The sequence below is a fragment of the Acomys minous genome, assembly GCF_964271855.1.
Source record: "Acomys minous genome assembly, chromosome: 13".
Classification (NCBI taxonomy): Eukaryota; Metazoa; Chordata; class Mammalia; order Rodentia; family Muridae; genus Acomys; species Acomys minous.
Genome location: NC_140495.1, coordinates 42,004,547 through 42,023,035, shown reverse-complemented (window position 1 = coordinate 42,023,035; position 18,489 = coordinate 42,004,547). Strand labels below are relative to the sequence as shown.

Genomic DNA, 18,489 nt, shown 5'->3' with positions numbered 1-18,489 from the left:
GCATTCGCAGCTGGAAGGATGATGTGAGGGAGGACGCAGAGGAGATGTAGAACAGTCAGACACGGATACGAATGGAGAGGGAGCTGGAGAGATGACACGGACTTTAAGAGCATCGGCTGCGCTAGCAGAGGAGCTGGGTTTAATTCCCAGCACCCACACGGTAGCCATCCCCACTCATACCTATGTTCTGGGGGGGGGGGGTGCTGATGACTTCTTCTGGCCTCCTTGGGGAGCAAAGAATGAAGGTGTTGCCCAGGTGAACACGCAGGCAAAACACCCATACCACACACATAAAGGAAAACAGATTCAAAACAAACATTTAATGCAAAAAGATTTATTTTGATGATTTATAAAAGACATGTCACAGGACAACTTAATCTATATTTACAAGTTTAAAAATAAATTTATATAAACATATTTACACAATGTTCCATTAGCCGGGTGCTAGTTTAAATGTGATAGGTAAGTGTTGGGACAGACACAATAAAACATAAGGCAGGCTTTCACTCCTTGACTAATTTGGCTTGTTTGTTTATTTTGTTTTTCCGAGATAGGGTTTCTCTGCGTAACATCCTGGTTGTTCTGGAACTCACAGAGATCTGCGTGCCTCCCCCACCCAAGTGCTGGGACTAAAGGTGTGTGTACCAGGGCACTCTTACAGGATGCCCAACAACCAGGCAGCACTGATGAGGAGAAGGCTGGCAGAAGGTGGCTTCAGGAAGCAGGGTGAAGGTGATTTACTGGTGCTCTGCCCTTTACCTCTGTTTTGCTGTTGGATGGAACACTATTCTAGGTAAATGCTCTACCGCTGAGCCAAACCCCTGGCCCCGAAATTCACTTTAAACTGTATCCAGAATCATAAATCAAGACAGACTGAAGAAAAAAAAAAATTAAAGCATTTGAAACATTCTATTGTAGCTAGAAAAACCGAATGTGAAAAATCTATATTCTGATTCGTATGCAGGACATTTTAATCAAGAATGGCATTATCTGCGGCTGACCGGGCATCAGGAGTTTGCTTTGTAGATCACGTGCCAGGAATCAGGCCTGGGTGCTGCCAAGGGCAGGCTGGCAGAGTCAAGACAGTAGCTGTGGATCTCACTGCTCTAGTCCACTTGGGGATTTATCTACACATTGACAGCCATGGGGGGGGGAAGGGTGTCAGCCAAACACTTGGCATTGGCCCTGCACTTGGAAGCCACCTCTTGATAATTTCGGGACACTCCAGCTCTGCAGCCAGGGAGGACTGCTTGGCAGCTGCCTGGGCATGGATCCGCCAGTCCACTTGCCAGGCCAGTTCTCACAGTGGCTGGCAGCTTAATGGAGATGTTACTGAGATCTCTGTGTCAGGGAGACTGGACAACAATTTTTATGAGGAAAGTAGACGAAACCAGGTATTTAACAAGACTTGAGATGATTTATCTCATTTAATTAAACAAATGTACATGTGTGTGTGTGCCCATTTCTGCTTTATTTATTTATTTATTTATTTATTTATTTATTTATTTTCTTCCCAAGACAGGGTTTCCTCTATGTAGTCTTATCTGTCCTGGACTTGCTTTGTAGACCAGGCTGGCCTTGAACTCACAGAGTTCTGCTTGCCTGTGCCTCCCAAGTGCTGGGATTAAAGATTAAAGGTGTGCACCACCATGCCCGGCTTTCTTTCTTTCTTTCTTTCTTTCTTTCTTTCTTTCTTTCTTTCTTTCTTTTTTTCTCTCTCTTTTCTTTCTTTCTTGTTTTTTGAGACAGGGTTTCTCTGTGTAGCCTCGGCTGTCCTGGACTCGCATTGTAGACCAGGCTGGCCTCACAGGGATCCGAGTGCCTCTGCCTCCCCAGTGCTGGGATTAAAGATGTGCACCACCATGCCCGGCTTCAGCTTCATTTCTTAAGCCCTACCTTATATCATGCTGCCTTACTGGAAGGCAGGTATGTGAATCTAGCATAAGGTTTGGCTGATATATTCGTAGTAATTAAAAATAGCTAGTTTTAAATAATCTTGGAACTAGTAACATTTCATGATTACTTTAAAAATGTAATACAAGTACTATTTTTCTCACATAGAATGTTCACACATTAAAATACCAAAGGCACTTTCAGTTTACATGATAAATAAAAATACAGTAATTATTATTCGCTGTCTTCAGTTTCTGTGTCCGTGGTGGTCGCTGAGAGCCCAATTCTGCACCTCCCCTTTGGCAAACAGCACGAAGAAAATGGCACCGAACATGTTAATAGCAGCAGCGATATAGAAAACGGCCTGCCATTCTCCAATAGTGTTCTGAACAAGGAAGAAAAATGCAAGTGAAAAAAAAAAAAAGAAAGGTATTTGTACAATAAACGATGACATCGCAAGGCCGTGAGAACAGACGTGTCATTCATAAGTGTCCGTGATCGGAACAAAGCAAATGCCCATCTGTAGCAGCGTGGTGGAACCGTTCTTCAGTACGGTATCAAGTGACAATGAGGACGAACCAGTTATACCAATATAGACCCGAGCAACGGTTTCTATAAAAAGCCCGGGCAAAGCGAATGGTGAGGGCCAGTGTTCCGCTCTGTGAGTGGATAACAGCTGCTCAGGTAGGTCAGTGTCTTGAATATGTGCTAAACTGCGTTAGCAGCATTTGTGAATTTTCCTCACGTCTCTCGAGCCCTCTGTCTTCACAGAGCTAAGTTTCTCCCCTGTCTCCGGTCTCCCTCCCTTCCTCCCTTCCTCCCTCCCTTTCTTTCCCAGAGACAAGCTTTCATTATGCAGCCCTGTCCTTGCTCCCTAAGTGCTGGGTTACAGGCTCGTGACACTGAGCCTGGCGTATTCACCTACTTATTTGCTTTTGGGATAATCACTCATGTCCTAGGCTCACCCTGGTCTTGCCCTGGAGTTCCAGTCCTGACCCTCTCCCCTCTCTCCCCTTTCCTGAGTGCTGGGCCAGCAGGCACACTCCACTAGTTGGCTCAAGTGGCATTTTTCATTTAGCAGCCCTTCAGGTCACTCCTCCAAATGCTCATGATAACTCTGGCTGCTTGCCACTCACTCACCTGGATTTCCTGACACCTCACTCACCCTGACGATCCACTTCATGTGTTATTTCATACTGCTGGTTTTTTCCTCTTTTTTTTTTTTTTTTTGGTTTTTCCAGACAGGGTATCTCTGTTTAGCCTTGGCTGTCTTAGACTCACTTTGTAGACCAGGCTGGCCTCGAACTCACAGCGACCCACCTGCCTCTGCCTCCCGAGTGCTGAGATTAAAGGCGTGCACCACCACGCCCGGCTTTCCTCCTTCTTTTTGTGCTGATGGGATTTGAACTCAGGGCCTTGTGAATGTTAGGCAAGCGCTTTGCCACATCCCTTGACAGTATGTATTGTTAGTTTCAAACTGAACACACACTGTGTTTGGTAAAATATCACATTTAAATAGTTAGGCTCTAAGAGCAGCGTGTGGTGGCACACATCTTTATTTTCAGCACTGTGTCTCAGGAGTTCTTTATGTATCCCAGATAAATTATTTTTTTGTCCCGTGCTCTGTGAATATTCTCACCCAGTATGTTACTTTCCCACCATTTTTCTAACTAAGTCTTTAGATAAGTAGATATTTAAATTTTCCGAGACAGGGTTTCTTTGTGTAGCCTTGTCTGTCTTGGAACTCAACATGCAGACCAGGCTAGCCTCGAATTCAGAGAGACCCACCTGCCTCTGTCTCCCCATGTGCTGGGATTACAGGTGTGCGCCACCATGCCCGGCTTTTTTCTTCTTCTTTTAATTAGGATTTTATTTTTCATTTTTATAATTTGTGTCTGTGTGAGTGTATACCACATATGTTCAGGTGCCTGAGGAGGGCAGGAGGCACAGGTGGTTCCAAACCACCTGATGTGGGTGGTAGGAACTGAACTGGTCCTCTGCAAGCAAGGACTTTTTAACCTTGGCACCACCTCTCTAGCCCTGCTCTTTTTTTTTTTTTTTCTGAGACAGGGTTTCTCTGTGTAGCCCTGGCTGTCCTGGACTCACTTTGTAGACCAGGCTGGCCTCGAACTCACAGCGATCCACCTGCCTCTGCCTCCCGAGTGCTGTGATTAAAGGCGTGCACCACCACGCCCGGCTTTGTTTTCTTTTTCTTTTCTTTCTTTCTTTCTTTCTTTTTTTTTTTTTAAAGTTTTTGTGCTGCCCTTTTGTTTGAGAGTGTTGTGTGCTCACAAAGTATGTGGGCATGCATATCATAGCTTGTGTGTGGAGGTCAGAGGTCACGGATCAGTTCTAACCTTCTACCATGCACGTAGGTCCTGGGGACTGGAGCCAGGCTTTGTGGCAGGTGCCTTCACCCACTGAACCCTCTTGATAGGCCAGCATTGTTTTTCCATAGCCAGCCTGCTCAACATATTGAGTTCCAGGGAAAGATCTTTATTTAAGTCTATTATTCTGCCTAGTCCCCAAAGAGTGCTCTATGAAAACTGGGAATGAAATCCAGGGCTTCTTGCATTCCAGGAAAGCATTCTACCACCCTCCAGCCTGAAACCAGTGTGTTTCCCCATCTACTAAGGCATGTGACTCCAATCTGACCCACATCTCCACCCGGTAAAGCAGCAGCTTTCAACATAAACTTTACTGTACTTGTATTTTTTTTTTTTTGTCACAAAGAATTTCATAAAAGGCTTGACAGTGGGCTCAGTGGTTAAGAGCACTTGCTGCTGTTGTAGAGGACCTGGGTTTGGTTTCCAGCACCCACACAGTGGCTAACAATAGCACTCACATGATGCCTAATGATCACCTATAACTACAAGTCTATAGGATCCAACGCCTTCTTCTGGCTTCCTTGGGCACTGCATGTATGTGGTGAATAGACAACATTCAGGTAAAATATCCATATACACATTTAAAAGAAAAAATTCCTAATTTTACCATTACAACACACTCAAGTGGATACAGATGTGAGACCCCAAAATCTTTTTACTTTACAAGCAAGATTTCTACTTACGTCAGGGGTCAGACTCTTAGCAATGATGGGCCCAATCATTCCGGGAATAGTGGCGAATGTGTTTGTGACTCCCAGGAGGATGCCGGCATACCTGAGGAGAGTTTCAGAGGCTCGGGTTAGAGGGCAGCTCCCTCCAGAGCTCCTCCATTCCCGGGATATGCTGAGGCGCTCTGTCTCTATGAAATGACGTACGGAACCAGGATTTTATATTTAACAAAACCTGTGCATGGAGTCATGTTAAGGTCCGGGGGGCACCTATGCCTGAGCAAGGAAATCAACCTTAGGGGCAAGGTTCAGCTTAGGGCAGGTAGGTCATTGGCAAATTCTTTTGTAAAATTGCCTACATTGGGTTAGGGGGAAAAAAAAAGATCACAAAGGCCCATAAACGATTACACATGGCAAGGAGGCTGGGGATATGATTTTTTTTTTTAAGGGAACTTTTGTGTATCTTGTCCCTGGACCTACCAGGAGCTTAAAAGTGAAAACAGTTGTAGTGGCGGCATGGTGGGGCACATCTTTAACCCCAGCAACAGGAGGCGGAAAAAGGAAGGTCTGGAGGATCAAGGCAAGCCTTGGCTAGCCTGGGCTGCCTAAGATGCTGCTTTAAAATAAAGAGAGAAAGAAATTATAGGTTGGGGGTACATCTCAGTAGCAGAGTCCTTGTCCAGTGTGCTTGTTGTCCTGTCTTGTATTTCCGACTCCAGCACCTAAATAAAGCTATTTCCTAGTGACAAAGCTTTGTTTTGTTTCGGTTTGGTTTGGTTTTTCGAGATAGGGTTTCTTGGTGTTAGCCTTGACTGTCCTGGACTCATTTTGTAGACCAGACTGGCCTCGAACTCACAGTGATCCGCTTGCCTCTGCCTCCCAAGTGCTGGGATTAAAGGTGTGCTCTATCATGCCCGTCCCCAGTGACAAAGTTAATTTTAAAAAATTTAACTTATATTTTCTGTGTGTGTGTGTGTGTGTGTGTGCACATGATGTGCCACAGCATGCTAGCATGAGTCAAAGGTCAACTTTTAGGATCTGGTTCTCTTTTTCTACCATGTGTGTTTCAGGGGCCAAATTCAGGGCACTATGCTTAGTAGGAAGTTTGCTTAACCATAGAACTATTTCTTTTCTTTTCCCCTTCTCCCTATCCCCCGCCCCCTTTAGTGTTTTGAGACAAGGTTTCTCTGTGTAGTCTTGGCTGTCCTGGAACTTGCTTTGTAGACCAGGCTGTCCTGGAACTCACAGAGATCCACCTGCCTCTGCCTGCAAGTGCTGGGATTAAAGGTGTGCCCTATCACCACCCAGCAGCACAGTGCTAGTTTAACAGCTCCCTAAACTAAAAATTTTGAAAATTATATAAACAAGAAAAAAATTAAGAAAGTAAACGTCTGTAATTCTTTCATATAGAGATAATCATCTAATTAGCACCTTGGTAAATATACTCATTACTGTTGGCATATGCTTATATTTTCAAGTATGTAATTAGACATGAGACCCTATTAAATATACAATTTCACAGTTCACTTGTTTCACTAATTACATATTTGCTGAAACTTAAATCTTCACACATTGTTCTAGCAGATAAGTTAGGTCCACTTTGTGTAAGTGACAGAGATTTTTTTTTTTTAAAAATAAGCTGGGGAGGCGGGGAGATGGGGTTGGAGAGATGACTCAGCAGTTTAGAATACTGACTGCTCTTCCAGAGGACCCAGGTTCAATTCCCAGCATCCACATGGCAGCTCACAACTGTCTGTAACTCCAGTTCCAGGGGATCTGACACCCTCGCAAAGACATACATGCAGGCAAAACACCAACACACATAAAATAAAATAGTACATACCCAAGAGTGGGCATGGACTTTGCAAGAGTGTCAGCTACAAAACTTTTTTGAGACAGTGTTTCTTTCCTTTTTCTGGTTTTTTGAGACAGGGTTTCTCTGTGGAATAGTCCTGACTGTCCTAGTCTTTGTAGACTAGGCTGGCCTTAAACCCAGAGATCCGCCTGCCTCTGCTTCCTTGAGTGCAGGGATTAAAGGCTTGTGCCACTACAGGGTTTCTTGAGACACAGGCTGGCCTTGTACCTCACCAAGTAGCTAAAGATGGCCTTAAACTCTTTACTTTTCATTTTGACATTATGTATATATGTGTGTATGTCTTAGGCTAGGTGTCAGGTCTCCTAGAACTGGAGTTACAGGCAACTGTGTGAGACACCTGATGTGGGCATTGCGGATTGAACTTGGGTCACCTACAAGAGCAGTGCCTACAGGTACATGTTAGCTGCTGAGCCACTTCTCCAGCCCTCACCTTGAACTCCCTTTGGAAAGGCTTTTATGTGTATTAAGTGTACGTGAGTGTGTGACTGTGTGTGTGTGGGGGGGTGGGGGTGCAGAGGATGTCAGAATCCCCGGGATTAAGAGTTGCAGGTGGTTGTGAGCTGTCCGGCGTGGATGCTGGGGACCAAGTCAGATTCTCTAGACTCTTTGGAAGAGCAGCCAGTGCTCAGTGGTCCTCACCGCAGAGCCACCTTTCCTTCAGGATGCCTGAGTTTCTCCCGAATTCTTGCCTCCTCTGCTTCCATCTCCCAAGTGCTGGGATTACAGATGTGTGCTACCATGCCCAGCTGCTACAGACACTCAATATAGTTGGGCTACTTTTTAGAATGTTTATAATTTAATTTAGGTCATTCTTCCTACAGGGACAGGGTAGTGGTTTATCATGCTCGCCTCACATGCGAGAGGTCGCCGGTTCGAAACCGGGCAGGAACAATATTTGTTATTTCCGAGCTGGAGAGATGGCTCAGATGTTGAGAGCACTGGCTGCTCTTCCAGAGGTCCAGAGTTCAATTCCCAGCAACCACATGGTGGCTCACAACCATCTATAATGAGATCTGTTGTCCTTTTCTGGCCTGTAGGCATACATGCAGGCAGAACATTGTATACATAATAAATAAATCTAAAAAAAAAAAAAAAAAGACGCCTGTAAGGATAGTTTAAAGTCTATCTCCAGAAGGCTGTGATAGCCCAGCAATCACGGTTGTGCCCTCATTATTTGGTAGGTGGAGACAAGAGCTCAGAAGTATAAGTCAATCTTGGCTACATCATGTGTTCAAGGCCAGCCTAGGTTACAGGTGACCTTGTGTTCAGAGAATAACACTAATTAAATAACTAAATAAAAGAGACAAAGTGCATGTCTTTCTGGCCAGCCTGGCTTCCAAGAATGGCACACCCATACCTTTAGACGCACACTGCTCTCGCTCCCAGTGCTCACACCTGCCACAAGCATTCCTCTTGCTCACACTGTAACCGCCACCTGAAGCCTACATCCTGGCATCCTACCACTCCTTTCATCCCTCTTCCAGGAAGCCTTCTCGTCACAGAATCCTCCTTGTGGTCCAGGTTAGCGAGGCGGGAGACTGTCCTGTAATGCAAGCTTGCTGACTCTGAGCACGAAGCCTCACTGCAAACTCAGCCCTCCCTTTCCTCTGTTCTGCCCACGGCCTCAGTGCCACACACATGCTTACTCAACACGCGCTGACTAAGGCAAGGCACCATGCCAGCCACTGCTATCTCAGCCCACGCATGGACCACTGCGCTCTGCCCACACTGACCATGGGAGCCTAGACCCACAGAGGGTAGTGCCCCTCTTATACACTGGATCCAAAGCTGCCAGGTCCTGATCAGGAGATTTGTACAGGTGGGATCAAGTGCAACATCTTGGATTACATACCACGGTTGCTGACTTACCACAAGCTGTTATAGGGACCAGTTCGGTGTGCAAAAGATTCTGTCTCTACTGAAGCGACACGTTTGGTCTTTGGATAGTCCTTAAACTCTGGTTTTTACAGACTGTGCTGCGGATGTATCATTTAACATAATCCCATGTCTCCTGTAGCCTGAGCACATAGCAGGACCCAGAGTCCGGCTTTCAGAGGGCTCCCTGAGTTAAGTTTTGACACTTCGGTAAGAAAATGTAGAGGTGGAGGGTTCCAGATTATTGTAGGTCCCGGAAATGGCACTGTAAGCATATTTTTATGATGTTCACCCATACACCTGCTAGAGCTTTAGCGCTTTATGGAGGTGGCCACTATGACTAAAATGCAAATTCTTGGCCCAACTGAAGGAAATGATGTTTCGTTAGTCCATACAGGCCTACGTGGGGCCCTACAACTTCTACTAGGGCCCTTGGCATCTAGGCTGTCAGCTACTGACCTGAAATTGCTTTCTTGTTTTAAATGGAAAGACTCCTAAATAAATAATAACAATGATATTATTATTATTATTGTTATTCTGCTGTGTCTAACTCAGCTATCCACAAACATCTATATTTTTATACCTTAAGCCCATTCATAAACTATATAATAACCAAGCCAAGATCTTTTTGGCTCGTTCCCCTCAGGGAGTACATCTTAAATTAACAACCTTGGCAGTACTTCTCGCTCTCTCTTTAAACCATTAGCACCTTGGCAGGAGGAGGAACCAGCTGCAATGCTGCCAGGCCTTTTCACTGACAGATTCTAAGTGCAAAGGAATGCTGTGAGATACTTAATGCCAGCACCAAGCAGCCATTCAAGTATTTATATTATCCCTGGCCAGGAAGCGTCACAGAGGACAGATGCCTGCAATGAGAAGACACGCTGCGCAGATTCAGTCAGTGTTCTCTGGTACTGGAGAGATGCTGGTGGGCATAGCAACTGAAAACCTATCCAGGTACCAGGCAACAAACCTACCCATAGGCAAATCATTGTATCACTCATAGTGGTGCATACCTGTAATCCTAGCAAGCAGGATGTTGAGGGAGGGGACTGCTACAAGTTTGAGGCTAGCTTGTTTCAAAATCAAATGAAAAAAAAAATCTTAATTTCAATTTTTGGAAGAGATTGGAAAATACCATGTATACATTCCATGTTAACAGGAACACTGACTGCCCGCTGGGAAACCCCTGAGTGGCTTCTAAGTACTTTCCATAGATTATCTATCAGTAAGATCAAGTCTGCGAAGGCTAAAGAGCTAAGGCTAGTGGTGAAGAGCATTTGCTGTGCTACCACAAGGGTGAGCACCAGTGAGATAAGAGGAACGGGGAGGCATCCCTGGAAATGCCCGTAACTCCAGCTTCACAGCAAGTGGACAAAACAAGGCTGCGGGGCTCGCTGGCTTTCAGCCCAGCGAAGACATTAGGCCAAGGCTCAAAAGGTCCAGGGCAAGAGGGATGGAGAGGACTTCTGCTGCTTTCTTCTGGGCTCTGGATGTGTGTGTGTGTGCATGCGCGAGCAAGTGCCCATGTATGCATGTGCATAAACTTTTGTGAGCATGTTAACACGCTTGGGTTAGGTTTTTCTTCATCCCGGAACTAGATGGACTATGAAGTTGAATTGTTTAAGCCTCTTTTGTTTTGACAGACCAGGACACACCAATTTCTTTGGCTTCTCCTGTAAACTTCTGTCTGGAATACTAGCTCTTTTTCCTGCTGTAGAGCTGGGAGCCAACCCTGGGATTCATTCATACGATGGGGAGTGTCCTACCACTGAGCTACATCCTCAAACCCCAGATATACTGTTTTTCCTTTTTTTTTTTTTTTTTTTTTGGTTTTTCGAGACAGGGTTTCTCTGTATAGCCTTGGCTGGCCTGGACTCACTTTGTAGACTAGGCTGGCCTCGAACTCACAGCGATCTGCCTGCCTCTGCCTCCCAAGTGCTGGGATTAAAGGCGTGTGCCACCACGCCCAGCTGATATACTGTTTTTCTTTTCTTTTCTTCTTTTTTTCGGGGTGGTGGTGATTGAGACAGGTTCTCTCTGTGTAGCTCCGACTGTTCTGGAATTCACACTGTGCAGACCGGGCTGGCCTCGAACTCAGAGATCTGCCTGCCACTGCCTCTGGAGATGCCAGGGTTAAAGATATGTGCCACCAAACCCAGCTGGCACACTAACACCCTCCCCACTCCCCACTCCCCAGTAACTTCTTTGCACTCTTTCTTTTCTTCAGGCTTCAGTGTTATTTCAACATCCCAGCCATAATTGTTTGCTTTTATGAACAGGCTCACACCATGTAGGCCAGGCTGGCTTCGACTTGTCAGCCTTTTGAATACTAGGATTATGGACATGTTCCATTAAGCTCTGAACAAAAGAGGTTGCTTTATTTGTGTGGCTTTCTTGTCTCCCACCACTACCCAGGCCCTGTCTGTTAGGGCTTGCACAAATAGATTCTTAGTATTTGTTGAAAAAAATTATAGCACACAATACCTGCTTAATTTTAACTGGTTCATTCCTGACTTTGACAAGCAGGCATTAAATTTCGGGGTTACGTGGGGTGCTAAATGCCATGCATAAAAACTCCACTACTATTTACTAAGGGGGTGGGGAAGACAGACTGGACTGGTGCCTCAGACTCGAGTGTGAGAGAGACTCACCCATGGGGCTCAGAGTGGACAGTCGTGTTAGCGGGTCTGTGGTGGAGGCCAAGACTCTACATTTCTCATCAGCTCTCAGCTGACGCCCTGGTCTGTAGAGCGCATGGATGGGTCACTCCATCCTGCCAATGCAGAACTCTAGGATTCTGCATGTTACACACCTGGAAACGGGACTCAACTGCAACGTTTCCAAGAGCGATTATTGATATTCTCTCTCTCTCTCTCTCTCTCTCTCTCTCTCTCTCTCTCTCTCTCTCTCTCTCTCTCTTCCTTCCTTCCTTCCTGTTTACTGAGCAGCATTAATCACCATATTTTGCTCCTCTGTCATTTGCAGTGTTAGAGGCTTGAATCCACGCTTTTGCACAGACTAAATTAGTTCTCTGCCACTGAGCCACGACCCAGACCCTCAATTTGAACATTTTGTCCATCTCCTTGACTCTGTTTTGAGTAATCAGGCCTAGTTCCTATTCTATAAAGGTTAAAGTTTCCACGGCCTTGAAGGGGTCAAGTGCTCCCCCCTGCCTCCTTAGATGGTTTTCAGGACACACAGGATGATGTCTGTACGAGTGACTAGTAAGCGGGCAAATGATGGGCAGCGGTGTTTTCACATGAGCAGCATAACTGGGAAAACCGACAGCTCTGCTCTTTGTCAGTTCGTTACTGTAATTTGAGACAGGGTCTCTCTCATATGGCCTAGGCTATCTTGCACTCAATAGGTTTGTAGCCAGGGATGCCTCGGTCACTATGAGACTCTTTGCTAATAAAATAGTCATCTTTCTGTCCCCTTTTCAAAGAAACAGCCCTGACTCTTTCAACTTGAAGTGGCCCCAGTCCTGCGAGACAGGGTTTCTCTCTGTCGTGGCTGTCCTGGAACTCACTCTGTAGACCAGGCTGCCCTCCAGCTGCCTGCCTCCCCATGTGCTAGAATTAGACATGTATACTACCGCCTGTGTGTGTGTGTGTTTTTTTTTTTAAAGAAAACATTAGAATAATTTTGAAGGTATCAGATTGTTTCTTTTAAAAAATTGAAACAGTAGTGGTGGCGCACGCCTTTAATCGCAGCACACTGTAGGCAGAGGCAGGTGGATCTCTGTGAGATCGAGGCCAGCCTGGTCTACAGAGTTCCAGGACAGCTAGAACTACATGGAGAAATCCTATCTTGAAAAACAAAAGAAAACAAAACAAAAACAAACAAAATCAAACCCAAAAACTGAAAACGATTTAAGTAGAGTGTCAATACGTAGCTCAGGTTGGCTTTGAACTTTCTCTGATCCTCCTGGCTCAGCCTCCATATGTCTGGGATGACAGGCTTGTGTGACCCGGCCTGGTCAGGTCTGCTCAGGGGCTTTCTGAGAGACAGGGACAAGGGTTTATCTCGGTGTCTTTACTAAACACGGAGGAGCCACAGGAGTCAGAGGGCTCTGATGTCTGGCTGGTGCAAACTGGGGTATTTCAAAGGTAAAAGACTACCTCTCAACTCCCCCCCCCCAAATAAATAGCTATTTATTACTTTTAATAAATGAAGTACTCCAACTCTTCTGGGGTGAAGTACTCAATCCAGTCCCATCCTTTATATCTTCTCAGCTGGAAAAAAGAATTTAGAACTACGTGGCTCCGAGAATGTTTCCAGAGGGGCCTATGTAGGAACAGTTTTGGGCTTAAAGTAAGAACTTGGGTTCAGACTGTGGGTTTAGCATTTGTTAGCTGCACGGCAGTGAGACAAGGCACTTAATCTCCCTGAGCGTCTATGAAGGAAGCGGAGAGCGCCCATCAACTTCACTGTATCATGTTTAGGACAAACAAGACAACGTTTGTTTAAGATGTTAGTAAGCAACCAAGTACTAGACAGCTATGCTTACATGCATGTAACGCGCTAAACGTCAACTGGGCAAGTCAATGGGTCTACCCCTTTGTAATCGTTTTTGTTCTGTTTTTTTTTTTTTTTTGAGACAGGGTTTCATATGGATGAGCCTGGCCTTGAACTGCAACCAAGGCTGATTCCGAAGCTTTGCTCCTGTTTCTACTTCCTCATTCATTAAAAAGCCGAAACAAGGGGCTGGAGAGATGGCTCAGAGGCTAAGAGCGCTGTCCGTACTTCCACAGGGCCTGAGATCAATTCCCAGCAACCATGTGGTGGCTCACAGCCATCTATAGTGAGATCTGTCGCTCTCTTCTGGCCTACAGGCACTCATGCAGGAAGAATACTGTATAATAAATAAATACATCTTAAAAAGAAAGCCAAGACAGTAAGTATGTATGTATGTATGCATACATGTATATATGTATAATTTTACTCTCTAAGCCTCTAAGCCATCCCCCTGGCCCCATTTTATTCATTTACTTATTTATTTGTTCGCTGACTTGTTTGTGTATTTATAGAGACATGGCCTCTTGTGTCCCAGACTGGCTCTGACCTTCTGAGTCTCCCGTTTCTACCTTCCAGATTCTGGGATTTCAGGTGTGTGCTGCTGCTCCATCTGCGGTGCTGGAGACTCGGTCCATAGCTCCTCAACGCTAGGCAAGCATCCTGCCAAGGGAGCCAAAGTCACAGCTTTGTCTTTGACAAAGAGGGCTTTGTCATCCGTCTGTTCAATTCCTTCTATGTGTGAAACACCACGGCAGTTCCCGAGGATGGGCCTTCCCAGAGCTTCCTATTGTAGCTGGAGCCCACCCAAGTTACACACACTGTCACTGCCGTGTGCAGGAGGACGCCATGGGTAGAAGTGGGTGGCTGTTCAGGGTTTGAAATTTTACTTGTGTGTAAACTGAAATGTAGCAAAAAACTTAAAGTGATTCGTATAGTAGTAAAACTCACCGTAAACAGAAATCGAGATGGTGGCTGGCAGGGAGGGAGGGGAGGGGGAAAGGCGGCATTAGTGTGTGCTGCATGGACACAGAATTTCAACCGGAGATGATGTAAAACTTGAGATATTGTACGTGGGATGGCTAACCAACAATAGAGTGTCCTTCAGGCCATGAAAGTGCACTTAAGAATGCCTAAAATGGGCCTGGCAGCGGCGGCAACACACACCTTTAATCCCAGCACTTAGGAGGCAGAGGGGCAGGCAGATCTCTTGAGTTTGAGGCCAGCCTGGTCTACAGGATAGCCAAGGCTACGTAGAGAAACCCTGTTTCAAAAACCAAACCAAACCAAACTAAAAAGACTGGCTAAAATGGCAAATTCTATGTTGATCTATGTTTTACTAGACCACAAGGAAAACAAAACCAAAGCCCTCCCCAGCAAACCTCTGTGTGTGTGTACTCACGAAGGAGCGATGTCCAGATGGTTGATGCTAAATCCAGAAGAGGCAAAGCCTCCCAGTGTCGTGGATATGGTTAGGAACGCAACAGCCAAAGAATAGTCACAGCCTATAAATCCAGCTGCGATCAGGAAAACTGCAGGGCCAACCATTCCTAGAATGACGAAGTTGTAAGAGAAAATGAAAGCGCGCCATTATTGTACTTGGTCTACTTAAAACTGCAGGAACCTGAGTTGGCTAGTGCTGCCACCTACTGTAGAAACACTGAACTGCCCGGAAGACCGAAGCCTCTTCACTACTTTTATCACTAGAAAGCCTTCCAGGAAACACGGGATGCAACTCATGAAATAAGAAAAGGAGACCAAGCATTCGAGAGGCAGAGGCAGGTGGATCACTGTGAGTTCGAGGCCAGCAACTTACCATGTAGACCAAACTCATAGAGATCTGTCCGCCTGCCTCTGCCTCCCAGGAACTGGAATTAAGAGAATCCACACCACATGTAGACAGAATTTACTTAAAACATATTATTTTTATATATGCTGTATGTACCCTCTGGTACCTGCAGAGGCCAGAAGAGGGTGTCAGATGTCCTGCAGGGGCCGGGTGGGTGGTGGTGGCGCACGCCTTTAATCCTAGCACTCGGGAGGCAGAGGCAGGTGGATCGACGTGAGTTCAAGGCCAGCCTGGTCTACAAAGCCAGTCTAGGACAGCCAAGGCTACACAGAGAAACCCTATTTCAAAAAAACAAAAAACAAAAACAGATGCCCAGCAGGTGGCGTTACAGGCAGCTGTGGGTGTTGGGAACCAACATCAGGTTCCGTATGTGAAATAAGGTAAAAGATTATTTTTTGCTGCCTTGTTTTACTGTGACATGAACGGACTTGCCTCCTTGCTCTCTACTACTGTTCTTGGCACTGGGCCCTCAGGCCTCTGGGATTTCTGGAGGGATTAAGACCGTCTTTTGTTTGCTAAGAACATGACTGGTGACACTGGGACCAGCGGCCCCAGACCGTATGTTTTCCCAATATACTGAGACAGCATGGCAGGGAGCCTAACCTGGCCTCAACCCAGCTATGTATCAGAGGAAGCCTTGAGCCTCCGGTGCTCCTGGCTCGACTTCCCACGCACTGGCGTCCTAGAGACACCACCAGGCCTGGCTCGCACGGTCTTTTTCTCGTCGAGATGGTGTCTCTCTCTGGCTTCAAACTCTTGGTCTCAAATGATCCTCTGGCCTCAGCCTCCCGAGCAGCTGGGGCTACAAGTATGCGCTGTGCTTGCTGGTTTAGCAAAGGCAAAGGACCAGTCTCTGAGAAGGGTCGGCCTGGAGGTTGAGCTGGTCATGGGACCACGACTTACCCAATCATGCCAGCGTAAAAAAGCCTCCTCAGAATCTCAAAAGGACAAGGTGTGGCCTGGGTGTGGCCATGTAGCCTTTTGTCTTTTATTATTTCCGAGGCTTTGTGTGGGTTCCTCCCCTGGCTCAGCTGCTGCCAACTGTCTTCTCCCTCTGCTAACCCAATTAATTCACTTTCACCTGCCTCCTGTTTTCCCTCTGTTCAATCCCATCCCTAGCCCTGCTCACCGTTTTCTCTAACCCTACTCTCTGACCTTACTCCAGTCTTATTCTAATCCTACTCAATCTCTCTCTGGCTTTTTATTTATTTATTTATTATATCCTCTCCTGGTCCCAGAAGTCCAAGATGCATAGGGTCAACTGGGGATCCTTTAAAGGGCCAGGCACACAATATAAGCCACACTACAGTGGTGGTCCAGGTCTGTAACCCCAGCTCTTGGCAGTTGGAGAGGAGTGTGCACGGAGGCTGGACCCAGGTGGTATAGCACGGAGAATCTGTCTTAGAAGCGAGAAACTAAGCCACCAACTGGCCAGGTAACCATGCCTGTAACTGCAGTACTCAGGATGGCAAAGCAGGCGGATGACTTCCAGTTCCAGGCTGCCTGAGCTATATAGTGAGTTCCAGACCAGCCTGGCCGCAACAGATGAACAACCCAACAACTAACAACAAAACAGCAGGGATGAAGTTTAGATGAGCCCTGAGCAGCAGAACGCCACATGGAGGTCACCTACAAAGGGAGGCAGCTCCACCGCCTTCCTATAGACCGGGCCCTAAGGATTTTTCTATTAGGCTATTCATCTCTGCCCCTTGTATAAGTGAGTAGATGGAAAAAAAATTTGTCCCCTGAGTTCTGGGAGTCAGTCTAGCAAATTAACTGGGGCCAAGGAAAAGTTATGGAAACTGTAGTTTTTTCTTTTTTTAAAAGATTTATTTATTTATTTATTATGCATACAGCATTCTGCCTGCAGGCCAGAAGAGATGGTTGTGAGCCATGATGCGGTTACTGGGAACCGAGCTCATGACCTTTGGAAGAGCAGTCAGTGCTCTTAACCTCTGAGCCATCTCTCCAGCCCCGGAAACCCTAGTTTATAGTTGGCTAACTATAGTGTGCTAAGTGTAGGTCACAGCCTGGTTCCTGCGACCAGCCTCTAAGGTGGAAGATGGCAGGCTTGGGAGACTTTGCTGTTTCACTCAGCTTTACATGCTGAAGCCCCGGTTATGTGTGAAGCCCTGGTTGGTGCTCAGACGCAAAGGGGTTTGGTGTGTCCCGGGTGTGACTGGGAAAGAAAACAAAACTTGATTCACCTCACTTACCTACGAGGGTGAAAAGTCTCCGAACGCTTATGGTTGAGACGTTCCACTTGACCCTTAAGTAGTCAGCAGCCTGGCCACAGAGAATCATGCAGAGCCAGCAGCCAAAATAAGGCAACGCAGATAAAAACCCGTTCTGGAAGAGGGAAGGAGACGCGGGATGAGCTGCGGTAGAACATGTGACAGCAGCAGGTATGTAGTGGAGGCATGCGTTGGTAACGTCCAGATGGCACAGGAAACACGCTGGGCATTTGCAGGGACGGCCTGACTCCTCCCTGGGATGGGCTGCCTCAAGGGGAAGCAGGACTGTCTGCCCCAGGTCACGCTGGATGCCGCTGTATATTTGGAAAGTCTTCCCAGCAGCCTGCACTGCTTCCTCGGAACCAGCTGTTTTGACTTCATGCCTCCATCTCCCAAGGGTGCACCGAGCCCCAGATCCAGAACGGTTTTTGTCTCCAAAGTTCTATTTAAAATCATTTCTCTGTGTAGCCTTGGCTGTCCTGGAACTTACTCTGTAGACCAGGCTGGCCTTGGAACTTATAGAGATTCACCTGCCTCTGCCTCCCGAGTGCTGGGATTAAAGGTGTGCGCCACCATTGCTGGCTGATTTAAAGTTTTATAAACAATCTTATGTACAAGCTTCTGAGAATAAGCTCTATTGTGAGCAAAGGACATTAAAGGACAAAGTGTTTGAGCTGCGTTGCTATGCAATTATAAATTTATTGCAGCCTATTCTTATTGAATTAGACAGGGTTTCAGTGTCTCAGTTACACACACACACACACACACACACACACACACACACACACACACACACACACACACTTTCGGGGTGGGGGGAACATGGTGACAGGTGGGCCTCTGTGAGTTCAAGGCCAGTCTAGTCTACAGAGTGAGTTCCAGGACAGCCAGAGCTACAAAGAGAAACCCTGTCTCAAACAAACAGGAGCTGGGCATGGTGGTGCACGCCTTTAATGCCAGCAGAGGCAGGTGGATCTTTGAGAGTTCGAGGCCAGCCTGGTCTAGAAAGCGAGTCCAGGACAGCCAGGGCTGTTACACAGAGAAACCCTGTCTTGAAAAAACAAAAACCAAACCAAACCAACCAACCAACAAACAAACAAAAAAAAAGAAACAACAGAAACAACAAGAAAAAAAAATGAGTACAGCAGGGCTGGAGAGATGGCTCAGAGGTTAAGAGCACTGCCTGCTC

At 46.4% G+C, this 18,489-nt stretch overlaps 1 protein-coding gene across 2 annotated transcripts in view; it reads right to left on the bottom strand.

Moving 5' to 3' along the window:
• Positions 1 to 318: 318 nt before the first annotated feature.
• SLC17A5 (solute carrier family 17 member 5) overlaps positions 319 to 18,489 on the bottom strand; it is a 44,743-nt gene continuing 26,572 nt past the window's right edge. Inside the window, exons 8-11 of one of the 2 annotated variants that reach the window (XM_084751795.1) lie at positions 17,283 to 17,415; positions 14,620 to 14,767; positions 4,964 to 5,054; positions 319 to 2,278 (exon numbers count right to left, since the gene is read on the bottom strand). In XM_084751795.1, coding sequence (XP_084607921.1) covers positions 2,141 to 2,278; positions 4,964 to 5,054; positions 14,620 to 14,767; positions 17,283 to 17,415 — 510 coding nt within the window. In that variant the 3' untranslated portion in view covers positions 319 to 2,140. The remainder of the gene's footprint in view (positions 2,279 to 4,963; positions 5,055 to 14,619; positions 14,768 to 17,282; positions 17,416 to 18,489) is intronic. The other variant, XM_084751796.1, reaches the window with a different exon arrangement.